This window comes from Bufo gargarizans, chromosome 3, assembly GCF_014858855.1.
Source record: "Bufo gargarizans isolate SCDJY-AF-19 chromosome 3, ASM1485885v1, whole genome shotgun sequence".
In the NCBI taxonomy this organism is placed as follows: Eukaryota; Metazoa; Chordata; class Amphibia; order Anura; family Bufonidae; genus Bufo; species Bufo gargarizans.
Window position 1 is genome coordinate 459,162,072 of NC_058082.1, and position 17,845 is coordinate 459,179,916.

The following is a 17,845-nucleotide window of genomic DNA, read 5'->3' on the forward strand; positions in this document are numbered from 1 at the left end:
GGCTTCGTCTGACTACCCCGTTGGTTCCTGATTCCGGCTTCGTCTGACTACCCCGTTGGTTCCTGTTCCTGGCTTCGTCTGACTACCCTTCTGGTTCCTGACCTCTGTCTCCGCAAGACCCTGCTTCGGTTTAGCCATCCGTTCGGACTTTGCTTACGGCTTGCTCTTCAATAAAACCTTCTTATTTTCCACTTATCTCTTGTTGTACGTCTGGTTCATGGTTCCATGACAACTCCTTACAGATGGTCCCATATCTTTAGCAATAACTTTTAAACACAATGTCCGTTTATGTTCACAATTATTTTTTTTATAAATTGAACTTGCCATGAACTCATGCCATGAACTCATCTTGGCTTCCTCAGCCACATAATAGAACTTTGTTTCAGGCTGATTTTATTCTTAAAGGCAATGAGATGAGCATACATCTTGATCATAATGTCATTAGATAATATTGTATACGTATGAAAATGCACAACATTTATTGCATTTCAGCCTATTCAACCTTCTAATAACGAAATTGAATATGCTGAAAAGGGGGGATTTGTTGTACCTTTTCATAGGTAAATGCATTGATATCCAATTATTTTAGTCAAGATGAATGTGCATTGCCTTTAAGAGCCATGCTCGACTATAGTTACAATTTTGTATGTCTTGAGTAGGCCAAGGTAAGGTCATACAAAGGTTTCTGCTCTTTAGTGTTATTCTTCTCATGAATGTACCAGTCTGAGAAGAATCCTCCTTATCTACTTTTAAATTTATGACAGGAGATAAAGATAAGCTCTATGCAGCTGGTGATAATTACCTATACAATTAGGCTTTTATCAATGAAGCAAATATATAATATTCATGTATTTATTTAATGAGCCTTAGTCCTTAGCATAAGACAATCAGTAGGTGACATTACAACAGTAGCAAAAGTGCATTCTGGGTAAGATTATGATGTCATATTTCTTATCAATAGTCACACCCATCCAACAATGATTGGAAAGTGCCAAACTAGGAAGGTGTGTCTAACTGATAAGTTTGTGTTCATAAACCATACACAGGGGGGAGAGAGGACACACAAGAAAAGGAGGAGAAGGAGACAAGTTGAGCTCTCTAGAGGTGTCTATCAGGATGAAAGCCATGGTGAGATGCGCTATGATGGATCACCCAGCTTTCCTAGGAGCAGAAGTGAGATTTCTACTAGGACTTGGTAAGAGACACAGAAAATGATATTTCATTTTATTAAGACTAGTTTGATAGTGTGGGTGAAATTATACAATCTAGATTGGCGAATAAATAAATAAATTAATTAATTGATCATCTCCATATTGAGATGTAGTCTTAGGATATTGTAAAGCTTCATTCTACCTGCAGAAGAATCAAGACTCATAATCTAGCAAAGTATAAAATGATTTGCTTTTATATATATATATATATATATTGATAGAACATTCTTCGCCAAGCTAAGTGGTGGAGTGGTGGACTTGTTTCAAGTCCTTCCCATTTAAGATATGATCTAGCAATGATCCTAGATCCCTGTTATTTGTCTTAATAGTCTTACCAAAGTCATATGTGTGAAAATAGTCCAGGATGGGGCGGAAGGATACAGTTATCTCTTCTAAGCTATATCCTTGAATGAATTTGCCCATGCCTGAAGTCATGTGATGTGTAGTTGGTTAGAGGGGGGCGGAATGTATTTAGCATTCCATATTGATGTCTAGGATTAGACATGCCCGTCCTGATATCATGAGGTTTTCTCTGAACAGAGGTAATATATATAACTTATGTTCCTACTTTGATATCCTAACATAATAATAGCTTGGTTATAATGTGACAAGTTATTTCCACTCACGTGTATTGTTAAGCTTGTAATGCTTTATATATTCATTTGCATGTATCATTGTGTTTATTTACTTATATATGTTTATAATCTTGTAACCAATAAATCTGCATATTTTTATAATACCTTTGTATTATTGTATAATGCAGAACTACATGTTTTATCATTAACGTCATCTCACGTCAAAAATAACTTTTTTATCTGAGGAAATAGTCGGACTCAGATGTGAATTGTATCAATTAGGTTGTCTACAATTCACCAGGTCATGATTTTAAGAATTTATGCCAAATTTTATAAATTTTATTTTTTTATGGTTAATTATTTTTATGACCATAATTAATAATTCTTAATTGAATTATTACCACCCGACAATTAAAATCCATTTGTGTTGCAGATTTTGTTGTGAATTGAGCCACAGATTTCACATGTCATGGAATGAATGAACTCCATACTGACACTCCGCAACCGATCGGGCGAGCTGCAGATCTGAAAATCTGTTATCATTCATTTGGCAACAAAGTGCGGTAAAATATTAATGAATAGGGTTGTACATTCCCACTAGGCCTCCCGCACACAACGCTATCCATTTTGAAGTCTGCAAACCATGGATCCACAAAAAAGGGCTACTATCCGTGTTCTGCAATTTCTTTATAGAATAGGACAAGTTCTCGGCTGCGCAGAGGCGCACAGCACACAGATGACTTCCATGTGCTGTCTGTTTTTTTTTTGCAGAACCATAGAAATGAATGGGCCTGTGTGTGATCCACAAAAAATACGGTTCAGGCTCGGACACAAAATGTGGTTGTGTGCATGAGGCCTTACGCTGTGAATGGAATTTGTCAAATCCCCATTCACTGACATTGTACAACTGAAATTTTAGCACAAAAATGAGGATTTGGCGCAGATCTCACGCTATGCATTGCCACGCAGCAGATATAAAAATCCACACCACTGGTCAATTTCTGCTTCAATTCCTAAAACCGTAATCACTTAGCTGGTACTGTACAATACTGTTGATTTGCCGCACAAACATCTGCGACAGCCTTAAGGGCTCATGCACACAGCCGTAGCCATATTTGCGCATCCGCAAAATGGAACATCTGGACCCTCTACAGAACTGTCCTATCCCTGTCCGTAATACAGACAAGAATAGGACATGTTCTGTTTTTTTACTGTGTGCTGTCCGCATCTTTTTGCGGCCCTATTGAAGTAAATAGGTCCACATCTGACCTGCATAAAATACGGATCGGATGCAAGCGAAAACAAGGGCTTTTATTAGGATGCCTTCAAATGTGATAATGAGTTCCATACATCTGAAGAAGCCTTACAGAAATCCATGTTCTTGTCAGCAATGCTGTTTTACTTCTCATCAACATGCTGCATAAAAATTGCGTAACTTGAGACGCAATGTGGATTTTAAATTGGCAACCTGTAAATGTATCCTTCTCGTTGTGGATTTCACATTTTAGGTTATGTCCACACAAATTACATGCGATTTCACCCTCGCCATTGCAATAAGTGAAATACGTAGTAGAGATTCACACCATAAATTAACGTTGTCGATTTCAAATTTGCGCTGAAAGACATTTTACACTGTTTATTTTTTTACACTGCTTGTGGGCAATATTTCTTAAAGGGGTTATCCAACCCTTATAATGCCCCTGAAAATGCCCGGGCCCCTCATACTGGTTATACTTACCCTGCATCATTTCGGATGCCCGCACAGCCACCGCTGCATCTCCCTGTCGCACGGATTAAAACATCTGGCGATGGGGGGAGCAGCCAATAGCAGACTGCGATGGGGACGAACCTCCCTAGCATCGGGGGTGATGCTAGGGAGGCTCATCCCCATCATGGCCTGCTAATGGCTGCTCCCCCCATCGCCAGATGTTTCGATCCGCGCGACAGGGAGATGCAGCGGTGGCTGTGCGGGCATCAGAAACGATGTGGGGGAGCAGGGTAAGTATAACCAGTATGAGGGGCCTGGGCATTTTAGGGGTTGGTTAAAGGGGAAATCCTATCTTAGACAATGGGGGCATATTGCTAGGATATGCCCCCATTGTCTGATAGGTGCGGGTCCCGCACCTACAAGAACGGAGCTGGGGAGAGTTGTGGCTGGAGGACCCCGGGTTTCCCAGGGTGTGTCCACCACCATTGAAGTGAATAGGAGTGCGCCGCGCATACGCAGCCACTGCTCCCATTCATTTCTATGGGGCCGACAGAAATAGCAGTCAGCCCTCGGCTATTATCGGCGGCTCCATAGAAATGAATGGAGGGCGGCTGCGCATGTGCCCTCCTCAACTTTCTCCGCTCCGTTCTCTTTGTAGGTGCGGGTCCGAAAGGTGGGACAATGGGGGCATATTGTTTAAGATGGGATTACCCCTTTAAGATCATAGTCACAAAAAATGCGGATTAGCATTTCAGTCCGGTCTGGACATAGCCTTAGCAATGCACTGACTGAAATCTGCGTCAACTCTGCATTTCCACAAATAACTTTTTTTTTTTCCTTTTTACTACGGATTTCCAGCAGAAACAGTGCATAATATCCACAGCATTTCAGTTTCGCGTGAATATACTCTAATATCAAATGCCAGTTTGATCACTACAGTAACCAGCAATCCACCACAGGGGTCAGCAACCTTCCACACTCCAACTACTGTGAAACTACAACTCCCAGCATGCACACTTGTAACTACAGTTCTTGTAACTCCCATAGAAGTGAAAGGAGGATTGTGGGAGTTGTAGTTTCAGAACAGCTGGAGTGCTGGAGGTTTTACAACTAGGGGGCTTGCACCGTTCTGGAACTGGAGCGGTCGGGTACGGCTCAGTATGAACTCCGTGACGTGACGACGAACGCATTCGCAAGCAGGAACACAAGCCCCTCCCACGTGCGTGCACTGCGCAGGCGCACAGCTGTTTGCTGTGTGACGGAGCCTCTTCCGGTTTAGCCCCTTCCCCCAGCCGCCGCTGCTGCATTCCCTTCCGGTGTGTGAAGGAGGCGGCCGCCTGTAGGCTCCGGGGTTCTCACACATTTGTTGTAGTCCGTGTTCCAGGGCAGGAACGCAGGGGGGTCGCCGGTTCCGGTGTCCCATGTCTATCCTCCGCACCCACGGCTTGTATGAACGATAGAGTGTGAGCCTCAGGTAGAATGCCTCCTGTACAGCTGGAGAGCAGTCAGCTGGTGGTGACTGGGGGTCCCACCACTGCTCCTCAGCCACCTGCCCAGGGCGCTGTGGTGGCCGCAAGCTCCGCCAGCCATGGCTACCGCCTCAGCACCCTCATCGACTTCTTGCTGCAGAGGACTTACCAGGAGATCAATGTGCTGGCCGACCTGTAAGTGGCTCTCAGGGCATTGGGGGGGATTGGTAGCCCTTGTACATTACACGTAGATGCTTAGCCCTCCCATCTGTATATCAGTCACCAGTCCAGTCTCAGCTTATAATGGTATGACTGATGATGATGATCAGGAGGTACTTTCATTGAATCAGTCTTCTGTCACAGCTCAGGGATCTGCTGGATACTTTCTGTATAGACACCATCATATCCATCACCTGGAAGCTTTGACCCTGCGTTCTGCTGGTTGGACCCCATGCTTGCGTCATGATGGGTTCTGCAAGCAGTTTCCAGTATGCTGTGCTGTCAGATTAGACTTTTATCTCTTGTTAGATCTGTCCGTCTGGTGGTGTCCCCCACGAAGATCTCTAAAGACAGTCATCATACCACTATGATCTAAGTGCAAGAGCTGTCATCGTCACAGCATTAGGCCGTGTTCAGCCGGCCATAGTGTGCGTGCATGTCTGTGTTACCACGGATGACAGGTGTAATGATCATAGATCCCAGTGATGCTGTGAGTCCAGATCTGCCAGATACACAGCTGTAATTCCCCTATATTACGGCTGTATGAATGAGGCATTATGGGGGAGGTCCAGTATGTCCGAGCCGCAGCCTGTTCTGCATTTGTCCCCACAGCTAACAGAAATGACGTATGAGGCCTCATGCACATTTTGTACAATTTGGATGTGGACCTATACCTTTCAGTGATGCCATAAAAGATGTGGACACCAGACTACATTGATATATCCACGTGTCCGGGCCACCAAAAAAAAGAATGTGTCCTATACGTGCCTGTTTTGCAGACAAGAGTATGCGGCATGCATATGGCTGGTAGCTGTATCATGCGGATCCATGGTTTGCGGACTGCAGAGTACATACGGTCGTGTTCTTGATTCCAAAGGCTGCTTTCACACGGTCCTGGGTGGTCCATGTTCGTGTTCTGGTATAAGCTGAATTGCGTTATGGATTCCATTACCACTGACCATAACGCAATTTCATGACTGGAGGCATTCCGTTATATATTCCATCATAATATAAGTCTATGGCATGCATAACGGATCCGTTATCCCTAATGAAAACCTTTACAAATGAAGTTTGTCACCTGTGATGCCAATTGGCATGGTAGCCTGATGTCCCCATGTGGTGCCTATATTATGGCTGTGTAGCTGCCATGTAGGACTGGACATCAGAGACATGACTGACTAGTGTCATCTGTATTGAGGTGTATAGCTGCTGTGTAGGACTGGACATCAGAGACATGACCGACCAGCTCCATCTGTATTGAGGTGTATAGCTGCTGTGTAGGACTGGACATCAGAGACATGACTGACCAGTTCCATCTGTATTGAGGTGTATAGCCGCTATGTAGGACTCGACATCAGAGACATGACTGACCAGTGTCATCTGTATTGAGGTGTATAGCCGCTATGTAGGACTGGTCATCAGAGACATGACTGACCAGTGTCATCTGTATTGAGGTGTATAGCTGCTGTGTAGGACTGGACATCAGAGACATGACTGACCAGTGTCATCTGTATTGAGGTGTATAGCTCCTGTGTAGGACTAGTCATCAGAGACATGACTGACCAGTGTCATCTGTATTGAGGTGTATAGCCGCTATGTAGGACTGGACATTAGACATGACTGACCAGTGTCATCTGTATTGAGGAGTATAGCCGCTATGTAGGACTGGACATTAGACATGACTGACCAGTGTCATCTGTATTGAGGTGTATAGCCGCTATGTAGGACTGGACATTAGACATGACTGACCAGTGTCATCTGTATTGAGGTGTATAGCCGCTATGTAGGACTGGACATTAGACATGACTGACCAGTGTCATCTGTATTGAGGTGTATAGCTCCTGTGTAGGACTGGACATTAGACATGACTGACCAGTGTCATCTGTATTGAGGTGTATAGCTGCTGTGTAGGACTGGACATCAGAGACATGACTGACCAGTGTCATCTGTATTGAGGTGTATAGCTCCTGTGTAGGACTAGTCATCAGAGACATGACTGACAAGTGTCATCTGTATTGAGGTGTATAGCTGCTGTGTAGGACTGGTCATCAGAGACATGACTGACCAGTGTCATCTGTATTGAGGTGTATAGCCGCTATGTAGGACTGGACATTAGACATGACTGACCAGTGTCATCTGTATTGAGGTGTATAGCTGCTGTGTAGGACTGGTCATCAGAGACATGACCGACCAGTGTCCTCTGTATTGAGGAGTATAGCCGCTATGTAGGACTGGACATTAGACATGACTGACCAGTGTCATCTGTATTGAGGTGTATAGCCGCTATGTAGGACTGGACATTAGACATGACTGACCAGTGTCATCTGTATTGAGGTGTATAGCCGCTATGTAGGACTGGACATTAGACATGACTGACCAGTGTCATCTGTATTGAGGAGTATAGCTGCTGTGTAGGACTGGACATCAGAGACATGACTGACCAGTGTCATCTGTATTGAGGTGTATAGCTCCTGTGTAGGACTAGTCATCAGAGACATGACTGGCCAGTGTCATCTGTATTGAGGTGTATAGCTGCTGTGTAGGACTGGACATCAGAGACATGACTGACCAGTGTCATCTGTATTGAGGTGTATAGCTGCTGTGTAGGACTGGACATCAGAGACATGACTGACCAGTGTCATCTGTATTGAGGTGTATAGCTGCTGTGTAGGACTGGTCATCAGAGACATGACTGACCAGTGTCATCTGTATTGAGGTGTATAGCTGCTGTGTAGGACTGGTCATCAGAGACATGACTGGCCAGTGTCATTTGTATTGAGGTGTATAGCTCCTGTGTAGGACTGGACATCAGAGACATGACTGACTAGTGTCATCTGTATTGAGGTGTATAGCTGCTGTGTAGGACTGGTCATCAGAGACATGACTGACCAGTGTCATCTGTATTGAGGTGTATAGCCGCTATGTAGGACTGGTCATCAGAGACATGACTGACCAGTGTCATCTGTATTGAGGTGTATAGCTGCTGTGTAGGACTGGTCATCAGAGACATGACCGACCAGTGTCCTCTGTATTGAGGAGTATAGCCGCTATGTAGGACTGGACATTAGACATGACTGACCAGTGTCATCTGTATTGAGGTGTATAGCCGCTATGTAGGACTGGACATCAGTGACATGACTGACCAGTGTCATCTGTATTGAGGTGTATAGCCGCTATGTAGGACTGGACATCAGTGACATGACTGACTAGTGTCATCTGTATTGAGGTGTATAGCTGCTGTGTAGGACTGGACATCAGAGACATGACTGACCAGTGTCATCTGTATTGAGGTGTATAGCTGCTGTGTAGGACTGGACATCAGAGACATGACTGACCAGTGTCATCTTTATTGAGGTGTATAGCTCCTGTGTAGGACTGGTCATCAGAGACATGACTGACCAGTGTCATCTGTATTGAGGTGTATAGCTGCTGTGTAGGACTGGTCATCAGAGACATGACTGACCAGTGTCATCTGTATTGAGGTGTATAGCTGCTGTGTAGGACTGGTCATCAGAGACATGACTGGCCAGTGTCATTTGTATTGAGGTGTATAGCTCCTGTGTAGGACTGGACATCAGAGACATGACTGACTAGTGTCATCTGTATTGAGGTGTATAGCTGCTGTGTAGGACTGGTCATCAGAGACATGACTGACCAGTGTCATCTGTATTGAGGTGTATAGCCGCTATGTAGGACTGGTCATCAGAGACATGACTGACCAGTGTCATCTGTATTGAGGTGTATAGCTGCTGTGTAGGACTGGTCATCAGAGACATGACCGACCAGTGTCCTCTGTATTGAGGAGTATAGCCGCTATGTAGGACTGGACATTAGACATGACTGACCAGTGTCATCTGTATTGAGGTGTATAGCCGCTATGTAGGACTGGACATCAGTGACATGACTGACCAGTGTCATCTGTATTGAGGTGTATAGCCGCTATGTAGGACTGGACATCAGTGACATGACTGACTAGTGTCATCTGTATTGAGGTGTATAGCTGCTGTGTAGGACTGGACATCAGAGACATGACTGACCAGTGTCATCTGTATTGAGGTGTATAGCTGCTGTGTAGGACTGGACATCAGAGACATGACTGACCAGTGTCATCTTTATTGAGGTGTATAGCTCCTGTGTAGGACTGGTCATCAGAGACATGACTGACCAGTGTCATCTGTATTGAGGTGTATAGCTGCTGTGTAGGACTGGTCATCAGAGACATGACTGACCAGTGTCATCTGTATTGAGGTGTATAGCTGCTGTGTAGGACTGGTCATCAGAGACATGACTGGCCAGTGTCATTTGTATTGAGGTGTATAGCTCCTGTGTAGGACTGGACATCAGAGACATGACTGACTAGTGTCATCTGTATTGAGGTGTATAGCTGCTGTGTAGGACTGGTCATCAGAGACATGACTGACCAGTGTCATCTGTATTGAGGTGTATAGCCGCTATGTAGGACTGGTCATCAGAGACATGACTGACCAGTGTCATCTGTATTGAGGTGTATAGCTGCTGTGTAGGACTGGTCATCAGAGACATGACCGACCAGTGTCCTCTGTATTGAGGAGTATAGCCGCTATGTAGGACTGGACATTAGACATGACTGACCAGTGTCATCTGTATTGAGGTGTATAGCCGCTATGTAGGACTGGACATCAGTGACATGACTGACCAGTGTCATCTGTATTGAGGTGTATAGCCGCTATGTAGGACTGGACATCAGTGACATGACTGACTAGTGTCATCTGTATTGAGGTGTATAGCTGCTGTGTAGGACTGGACATCAGAGACATGACTGACCAGTGTCATCTGTATTGAGGTGTATAGCTGCTGTGTAGGACTGGACATCAGAGACATGACTGACCAGTGTCATCTTTATTGAGGTGTATAGCTCCTGTGTAGGACTGGTCATCAGAGACATGACTGACCAGTGTCATCTGTATTGAGGTGTATAGCTGCTGTGTAGGACTGGTCATCAGAGACATGACTGACCAGTGTCATCTGTATTGAGGTGTATAGCTGCTGTGTAGGACTGGTCATCAGAGACATGACTGGCCAGTGTCATTTGTATTGAGGTGTATAGCTCCTGTGTAGGACTGGACATCAGAGACATGACTGACTAGTGTCATCTGTATTGAGGTGTATAGCTGCTGTGTAGGACTGGTCATCAGAGACATGACTGACCAGTGTCATCTGTATTGAGGTGTATAGCTGCTGTGTAGGACTGGTCATCAGAGACATGACCGACCAGTGTCCTCTGTATTGAGGAGTATAGCCGCTATGTAGGACTGGACATTAGACATGACTGACCAGTGTCATCTGTATTGAGGTGTATAGCCGCTATGTAGGACTGGACATCAGTGATATGACTGACCAGTGTCATCTGTATTGAGGTGTATAGCCGCTATGTAGGACTGGACATCAGTGACATGACTGACTAGTGTCATCTGTATTGAGGTGTATAGCTGCTGTGTAGGACTGGACATCAGAGACATGACTGACCAGTGTCATCTGTATTGTGATGGCAGTTTCCAGTCAGTTCATTTGAGCGCAGTCCCTATCACAGCCACTATACATCATACAGCGCCGTGCTTGGTAAGCAATGAGAAGGCCGTGGTGCTCACAGGAGTGCTGCTGCCTTCTCAAGCACCTGATCGGCCGGGGTCCCTGGTGTTGGACCCAACCAATCAGATACTGATGACTTATCCTGAGGACAGGTCATCGGTATCAACATCCTAGAAAACCCCTTTAATAAAGAACGTACCATGATTACAGTACCGCTAGATCGGTCTATGCATTTCGAACTGTATAGTTCTTAATCACGATCACCTTTTCCATGACACGTTTCCTGGTGCCAGGTGTCCGTGCAGCGGCTGGGATTGAGCGAGATGCTTTTTACTTCCACTTGTTTTCCCATTTCCAGTTTCACTCTTCCCAGGGGCCCCGTAGCTCATCTCATTCTCTGTATTACCGAGTGCAGCTGCACATTTGTGAGGGTTACTGCAGTAGATTTATCAAACTGATGTAAAGGAAATCTGGCTTAGTTGCTGATAACAAATCAGATTCCATCTTTCATTTTTCAGACCTCCTTTAGAAAAAGTAAGGTGAAATCTGATTGGTTGCTATGGGCAACTACACCAGTTCTACTTTACACCAGTTAGATAAATTACCACCACTGTGCGTTTAAACACGTTTGAGCGCTGTGGGCCCCAACCGTCAGGCCCTCACTGATCGGTCATTGCTTCTTCTATTCTAAGGGCCCTTTTATGGTGTCATTACACATAGCTGCTGCCATGGATGCACGTGCCCACTAATGAAATAAGTGGAAACATGTAGATTGTTAGCTCTTGTGGACAGCCCCCCCCCCCTCTGTACCAGTTTCTTGTTTAGTGTATTTTTATGTTCTGTATGTGTGACCCCCCCCCCCCCCCCCGATGTACAGCCCCTTGGATTAATAGCACTTTCAAATAAATAACAAACAGCAACAAGTCATTATTAAAGGTGATTGACAGGGCAGCTCTACTGTATTGTCATCTCGCGCCTGCGCTGTTTCCTGCTTCGTTGGTGCATGTGCGTTTCAACTCTACATCCCAGCTGTAAATAATTCTACTGCGCATGTGCCAGTGTTGTAATGAATGGTTCAAGCAGGATAACAATGCAGGAGCCTGGCACTGTGAGTCAAGGGGGGCTCTTGGGTGCGCTTTTGATTTGACAAATTTCATGTACTTTTTGTGTCATTTCTGCAGAAATTGGGCTGCTGTTCCAATGTTCAGATCCGCTGCATGTCAACTGTTGGGGGATTCTGCACCTTATGGAGAGTGGTTGTTAGGATACCTGCACACAAGATATCCCCACCACAACCACACCTAAGGGCTACATGACAAGGTGTCGCATGACGTTTCATGTAATGTATTTCAATGGTCTCGCAACGTGACATGCTACTGCGACCTGACAAGTTGGATTTATTTGGAGACGTCTCATCGCAGTAGCAGCAGCATGTCACATTGCGAGACCATTGAAATACATTGCACGAAACGTCACACAACAAATGTCGCCGTGTAGCTCTAGCCTAAATCTGCGCTATTTATTGTGGTTTTGGTGTGGGAAAAATCACTCTCCATAAGGTGCGGAATTGCACAAACAATTGACATGCTGCGGATTTAAAAATCCACACGACGGGTTCATTTCCACACAGAAGAAAAAAAAGCTAAGTGTACATAAGATTTGTCAAATCTCATTCACTTTGCTGGTACCGTATTATGTTGCGGTTTTTCCAAGCAAACAAATCTGCGTGGGGTTAAGCTAAGGGCTCATGCACCCGGCCGTTGGCGCGCAAACAGTGGGCATCGGCTGTGTGCGCACAGTGTCACAGATGCAGACACGTTCACTTGAATGGCTCCACAATCCTGATGATACGGTGCGGAACGGAGGCAGGGATCGGAAGCACTATGGAGTACTTCCATGGGTTTTCTGTCCATGGCCCTGCACCGCAAAAAAGTAGTGCACTCAACTGAATGGGTCCGCGTCTGCAGACGATGGGCACATGGTGTGTGCCCGTGCATTGCAGATAGCAATTTGTGATCCGCAGCACAGGCCTGGCTTGTGTGCATGAGCCCTAAGGCTGGGTTCACAAGTGACCGAAGATCCAACAGAAAATCCACTGAGTTTTTTGCTGTGTTTCCACATGTAATACAAGCGTTTTTGTTGCGAAAAATCCAGAAGACATCACCCTTTCCACTGGAAACGGTGAAGTCCTCAGGAAAACTCAGCTGTATAAATTGACATGCTGTCGATTGCAAATCCCCCAATACCGCAGTGCAAGTAATCCCAGTATGGAGGGTAGCATCTTGAGGCAGTTTTCCCAGGAAGCCATGCAGACCCCGGAATCATTGCCGCATTATTGCATAGAGAACATGAGCCCAGTGCCGCTGTCATTTAAAGATTTATTGTGGGATGAGAGGCATAGTTGGGGGTGCGTTAGGCCGTTTATTTTGCTGCAGTTGGTCTGTTACTGTGTAAGGCTACAGGCCTCCATACACATTAGAACAGGGATCAGCAACTACAATTCCCAGCATGCTCCATTCATTTCTATAGTAGTTTGGAGAAGAGCAGAGTAAGTATGCATGCTGGGAGATGTAGTTGGAATGCTGGAGGTTGCCTACCCCCGGTGTCTTCTCTCCCCCATCAGCTCGTCCAAGCATGTCTGAGGCAGTCAGCACAGATGTCTTCAGCCATGGAAGGGAAGGGGTACGGGCACTTTTATCTCTATGCTGCTAGGTTATGTGATGCCAATCTACTGAACTGTAACATTTGTTGTGTCCTCTTGAAACCTAATAACTATTCGCTTCTTATCATTTTTAGGCTCCCAAGGAAGACTGACATGGAAAGGTGAGAGTTCTTAGACTTCATCTGGAAGGAGTAAACCTGCAGCTAATTTGGATATAGTAGGAGTGCCTCCAAGTTTGCAGCACGCCCAGAAATATGTGCAGATTTCTTTCCGCTACTTGTGAATGAGATTTTAAAAACTTTACTAGCCTTGAAAGGCTTTTCCGAGATTTTAATAATGATCATCTATACTCTGGTGCCAGTGCCTTCACAAACAGCTGATCGGCGGGGGTCCTGGGTGTTGGATACCCACCGATCAGCTGGTGATGACCTATCCTGAGGGTAGGTCATTAGTATTAAAATTTCGGAAAACCCTTTAAATTAGAAGCAAATTCACCATGTCTGAAGGGTACCTAGCATTTTTACAAACTTCTGACATTTCATGGTGAAATGTCAAAAGTACAGGTCCTCAGACCTAAACCAGTCACTAATGCAAAGGGGCATAACTCGAGTCAATAGACTTTCTAGGAATTCACTTGTTCAGAGAGCAGAGCCAAACATAAATGAAGGGGCAAATTGCTCAGCTGAGTTTGTGAAAATGATATTGTACCCTTTTATAGGTGGTGTTCACCCCTTGGAGACATTTTCTGCAGACCCCCCCAGAATGGCCACCCATGGTCGTAATCATACTTACATGATCTCTGCTGCTGTGTTTCGGCTCAGTCACTCCCCCGCTGGCTCTACAGGTGTCAGGTTTCCCCAATGTCGACATCCCTTTTGATGTGGGTCACGTGGCCACTGCAGCCAATGACTGACTGGCCGCCGCAGTAAAGTGTTACCCATATGTCCCATCACCCGGTGACCTAATGCGAGTGACAAGTCACAACCATTGGTTGCAGTGGCCATATTACCCACTTCATACTGTATGTGGGGAGACCTGGGACCTGCACAGCCAGGGGGAAGCTATTGACCTTGAACGCAGCAGATGGGATCAAGGACATACGATTCACACCTTGGGTCTGGTCCAACTTGGGGGTCAGGTGTGAACAACCTCTTGAAGAAACCTGATTTGAAAACACACTTCATTAACCCCTTTCCAATGTGCGCCATAGATATATGGTGCAGCAGGAAGTGACTTTCCTCATTCAGCGCTCTGAGTGGGAACAGGAGCTGTGCTCACTCAGTCAGTTAGTACAAGAGCCTGGCTGTTACTGAAGGCTGGGCCCCTGCTGTGTCTGCCAGCATCGCTGAAAACTCAGATGCCTGCAGACTAAGGGCTCATGCACATGAATGTATTTTCTTTCCGCTTCTGTTCCATTTTTTATTTTTTGTGGACCGTATGCGGAACCATTCACTCCAATAAGTCCGCAAAAACAACGGAAGGTACTTTGTGTGCATTCCATTTCCGTTCTGCAAAAAAGTTGTGCATGTCCTATTATTGTCCGCAAATCACAGTCCGAGGCTCCATTCAAGTCAATGGGTCGGCAAAAAATACAGAAAGCACACAGAACACATCTGTATGTCATCTGTATTTCATCCGTATTTTGCGGATCCATACTGTAGAAATGCTATGCCCATCCCATATTGCTCATGTTTTGGGTGATTAATAAGTTACTGTTTCTGTTTCCGACCCGCAAAAAATGGATCGCATACGGAAACCATACGGATATGTTTTGTGGAATAACGAACGGAAGAGGACTTAAATCGGAGCAAAAAAAACTCGGATACGGAACAATGAATGTGCATGAGCCCTAAGCCTTTAGATGCTGCAGTCAATGCTGACCATGTCATATAAGGGGTTTGCAGAGGGATGGGGCTCCCTCTCTCAACTTATTGCATCCTGGGGTGCCAGTGGATGCCATGGCAGCCAGAATCCTTACAAAGACCTCCGAACCTGCCATGTATAAAACCTATGAGGTCAAGCCCCCTGGGTCTTATAGGCAACTGACAGTGTGAAATGCAGTACCATACAGCACCTATTGTACTGCATTGAAACAACACTCAGACCCTCAAAAGTTGTAGTACCCTATTGAGACTAAAGTAAACTGTGTTTTATAGAAATGAAAAAAAAAAAAAAGTAGTTTCAAGTGTAAAAAATGATTTGTATCACCGCATCCGCAATGATCAGCTCTATAAAAGTATAACATCAGGTGAATGCCGTAAAAATAAATAAAAGCTATGCCAGAACAACCACTTTTTTGGGTCATTACGGCTTTAAAAATGTTTTAAAAAAAATAAATAAAAATTGCTTTAATTGTAAAAAAGTAGCAAAACTGAAAAAAAAAATATATAAAATTGGTGTCTCTGTAGTCATACTGGCAAAATAAAGATAACATGTTATTTTTTTTCTGCTCGTTGTACGCCTCAATAACAAAACCCAAAAAGCAATGGAAGCAATTGCTGCTTTTTCTATATCCTGATTCCCAAAAAGCTAAATAAAAAGTAATCAAAAAGTCTAACGTCTGGAAGGGGTTAAAGTATTCATTCTATAGAACTTTATTTTATTGTTAATGTTTTTATTTAGCCACAAATGTAAACGCTGTTGTTCTGTGTAAAGATTTGTAGTCCTGTTTAGGTTGAAGAAACTGTTAGGGCCATTCTCCTTAGGAGTACTCCATTTCTGCTGCAATTGTGGTCCCCAATGCATGGGCAACATCCGAGCAGCAGGCCGGACCCATTCAACTTGAATGGGTCCGTGGTATGTCTGCACCGCAAGAAAATATGACATGTCATATTTTCTTGCGGTGCAGGACCATGGAAAGAAACACCACGGAAGCACTCCGTAGTGCTTCCGGTGTTCCGTTCCGCATCTCCGAAATTGCGGACCCATTCAAGTTAATGCGGGGTGCACTCGGCCAGCGGCCGTGGATTGCCGACCTGCCGTTTGTGGGCCACATTGCGGCTGCCCAACGGCCGTGTGCATGAGGTCTAAAAATGGGAAGAGATGTTGATCTGGTCTGTGCAGCTAAATCAGTGCTTGAAGTGTTGTTAGCAGCTGTGTGCCATTCCCATACTTACTTTTGGCCCTGCTCGGGGGACAATAAATCTGAAACCCTGTTAGACTTTGGGAGATTTAATTCTGGAGCTCTCACTATTTGTGTTTAGAAAATTACTGTTAGCAGCATGAAAACATATTACAACCATAATGTAGACTGTTTTTTGTGTTATTATAGGAAAATTGAAATTGTACAGTTTGCTAGTCGTACACGTCAGCTCTTCGTTAGGCTCCTAGCTCTGGTGAAATGGGCAAACAATGCTGGCAAAGTGGAGAAATGTGCGGTGAGTATTACCAGTGCTCACATTCTGCTTCCACAGCTATTTCGGTACAAACACTGTGTGCACATTAAAGGGGTTCTCCGGGAATAAATAAAAATAAAATACTTAAATATTATTTTATAATATATTCACAAATACCTTTTCATTACTTAGAATGGCTTGTTGTGTCTAGGGAGCAATCATTAGGAGAAATAAAATGGCTGCTATCCCATCAGTACACACAAAACCTGTCCTAATCACACAGGAGGACAAGTTACTTCACCACAATGAGCCATAGTGCTGCCTCATCCTCCTCTCTGCTCTGCTTGTCAGGAATCATGATCCTGAATACAGGTGAGACATAAGAGTAGGGTGGTTTCGTGTATCAAAATTTTGATACCCAATTGATACTTTTGTCCCGGTTTCGTATCCGAGATTTCCATTTTTTCGATACTGGGCTGCGCTGCTGTCGGCACGCTCATGTTCCCTCAGCACCACAGGGGAGAAGGAAGCAGTCTCTCCCTCCCCCCTGTGCTGCACCTGAGGGGTTAACTGCTGCTGATTTGCTGCCAGTACCAGCCTCCTGTATTGAAGGTTAATTATCATTGGTGGCACAGTGCGCTCGCCCCCCTCAACCCCCCACTATTAAAATCATTGGTGGCAGTGGCCACAGGGTCCCCTCCCCCTCATTGGTGGCAGTGGCAGCTTCTGATCGGAGCCCCAGCAGTGTAATCCTGGGGCTCTGATCGGTTACCATGACGCTACTGAAGCCTTGGCTGCCATGGTCAGCTCCCTGCTGCTGTGTGTACTATGCACAGGGCAGTAGGGAGAGTGTGAAGTCCTATTCACCCTAATAGAGCTCTATCAGGGTGAATAGGACAAGGGATTAACCCCTTAAGGACCAGGCTCATTTTCACCTTAAGGACCAGGCCATTTTTTGCAAATCTGACCAGTGTCACTTTAAGTGCTCATAACTTTAAAACGCTTCGACTTACCCAGGCCGTTCTGAGATTGTTTTTTCGTCACATATTGTACTTCATGACACTGCTAAAATTGGGTCAAAAAAGTTAATTTTTTTGC

At 45.0% G+C, this 17,845-nt stretch overlaps 1 protein-coding gene across 2 annotated transcripts in view; it reads left to right on the top strand.

The window, feature by feature from the left end:
• The first annotated feature begins 4,823 nt into the window (after nucleotides 1–4,823).
• MED14 (mediator complex subunit 14) overlaps nucleotides 4,824–17,845 on the top strand; it is a 74,569-nt gene continuing 61,547 nt past the window's right edge. For both annotated transcript variants that reach the window (XM_044286619.1, XM_044286620.1), the window contains exons 1-3: nucleotides 4,824–5,158; nucleotides 13,547–13,573; nucleotides 16,684–16,789. In XM_044286619.1, the coding sequence (XP_044142554.1) occupies nucleotides 4,974–5,158; nucleotides 13,547–13,573; nucleotides 16,684–16,789 (318 nt within the window). In that variant the 5' untranslated portion in view covers nucleotides 4,824–4,973. The remainder of the gene's footprint in view (nucleotides 5,159–13,546; nucleotides 13,574–16,683; nucleotides 16,790–17,845) is intronic.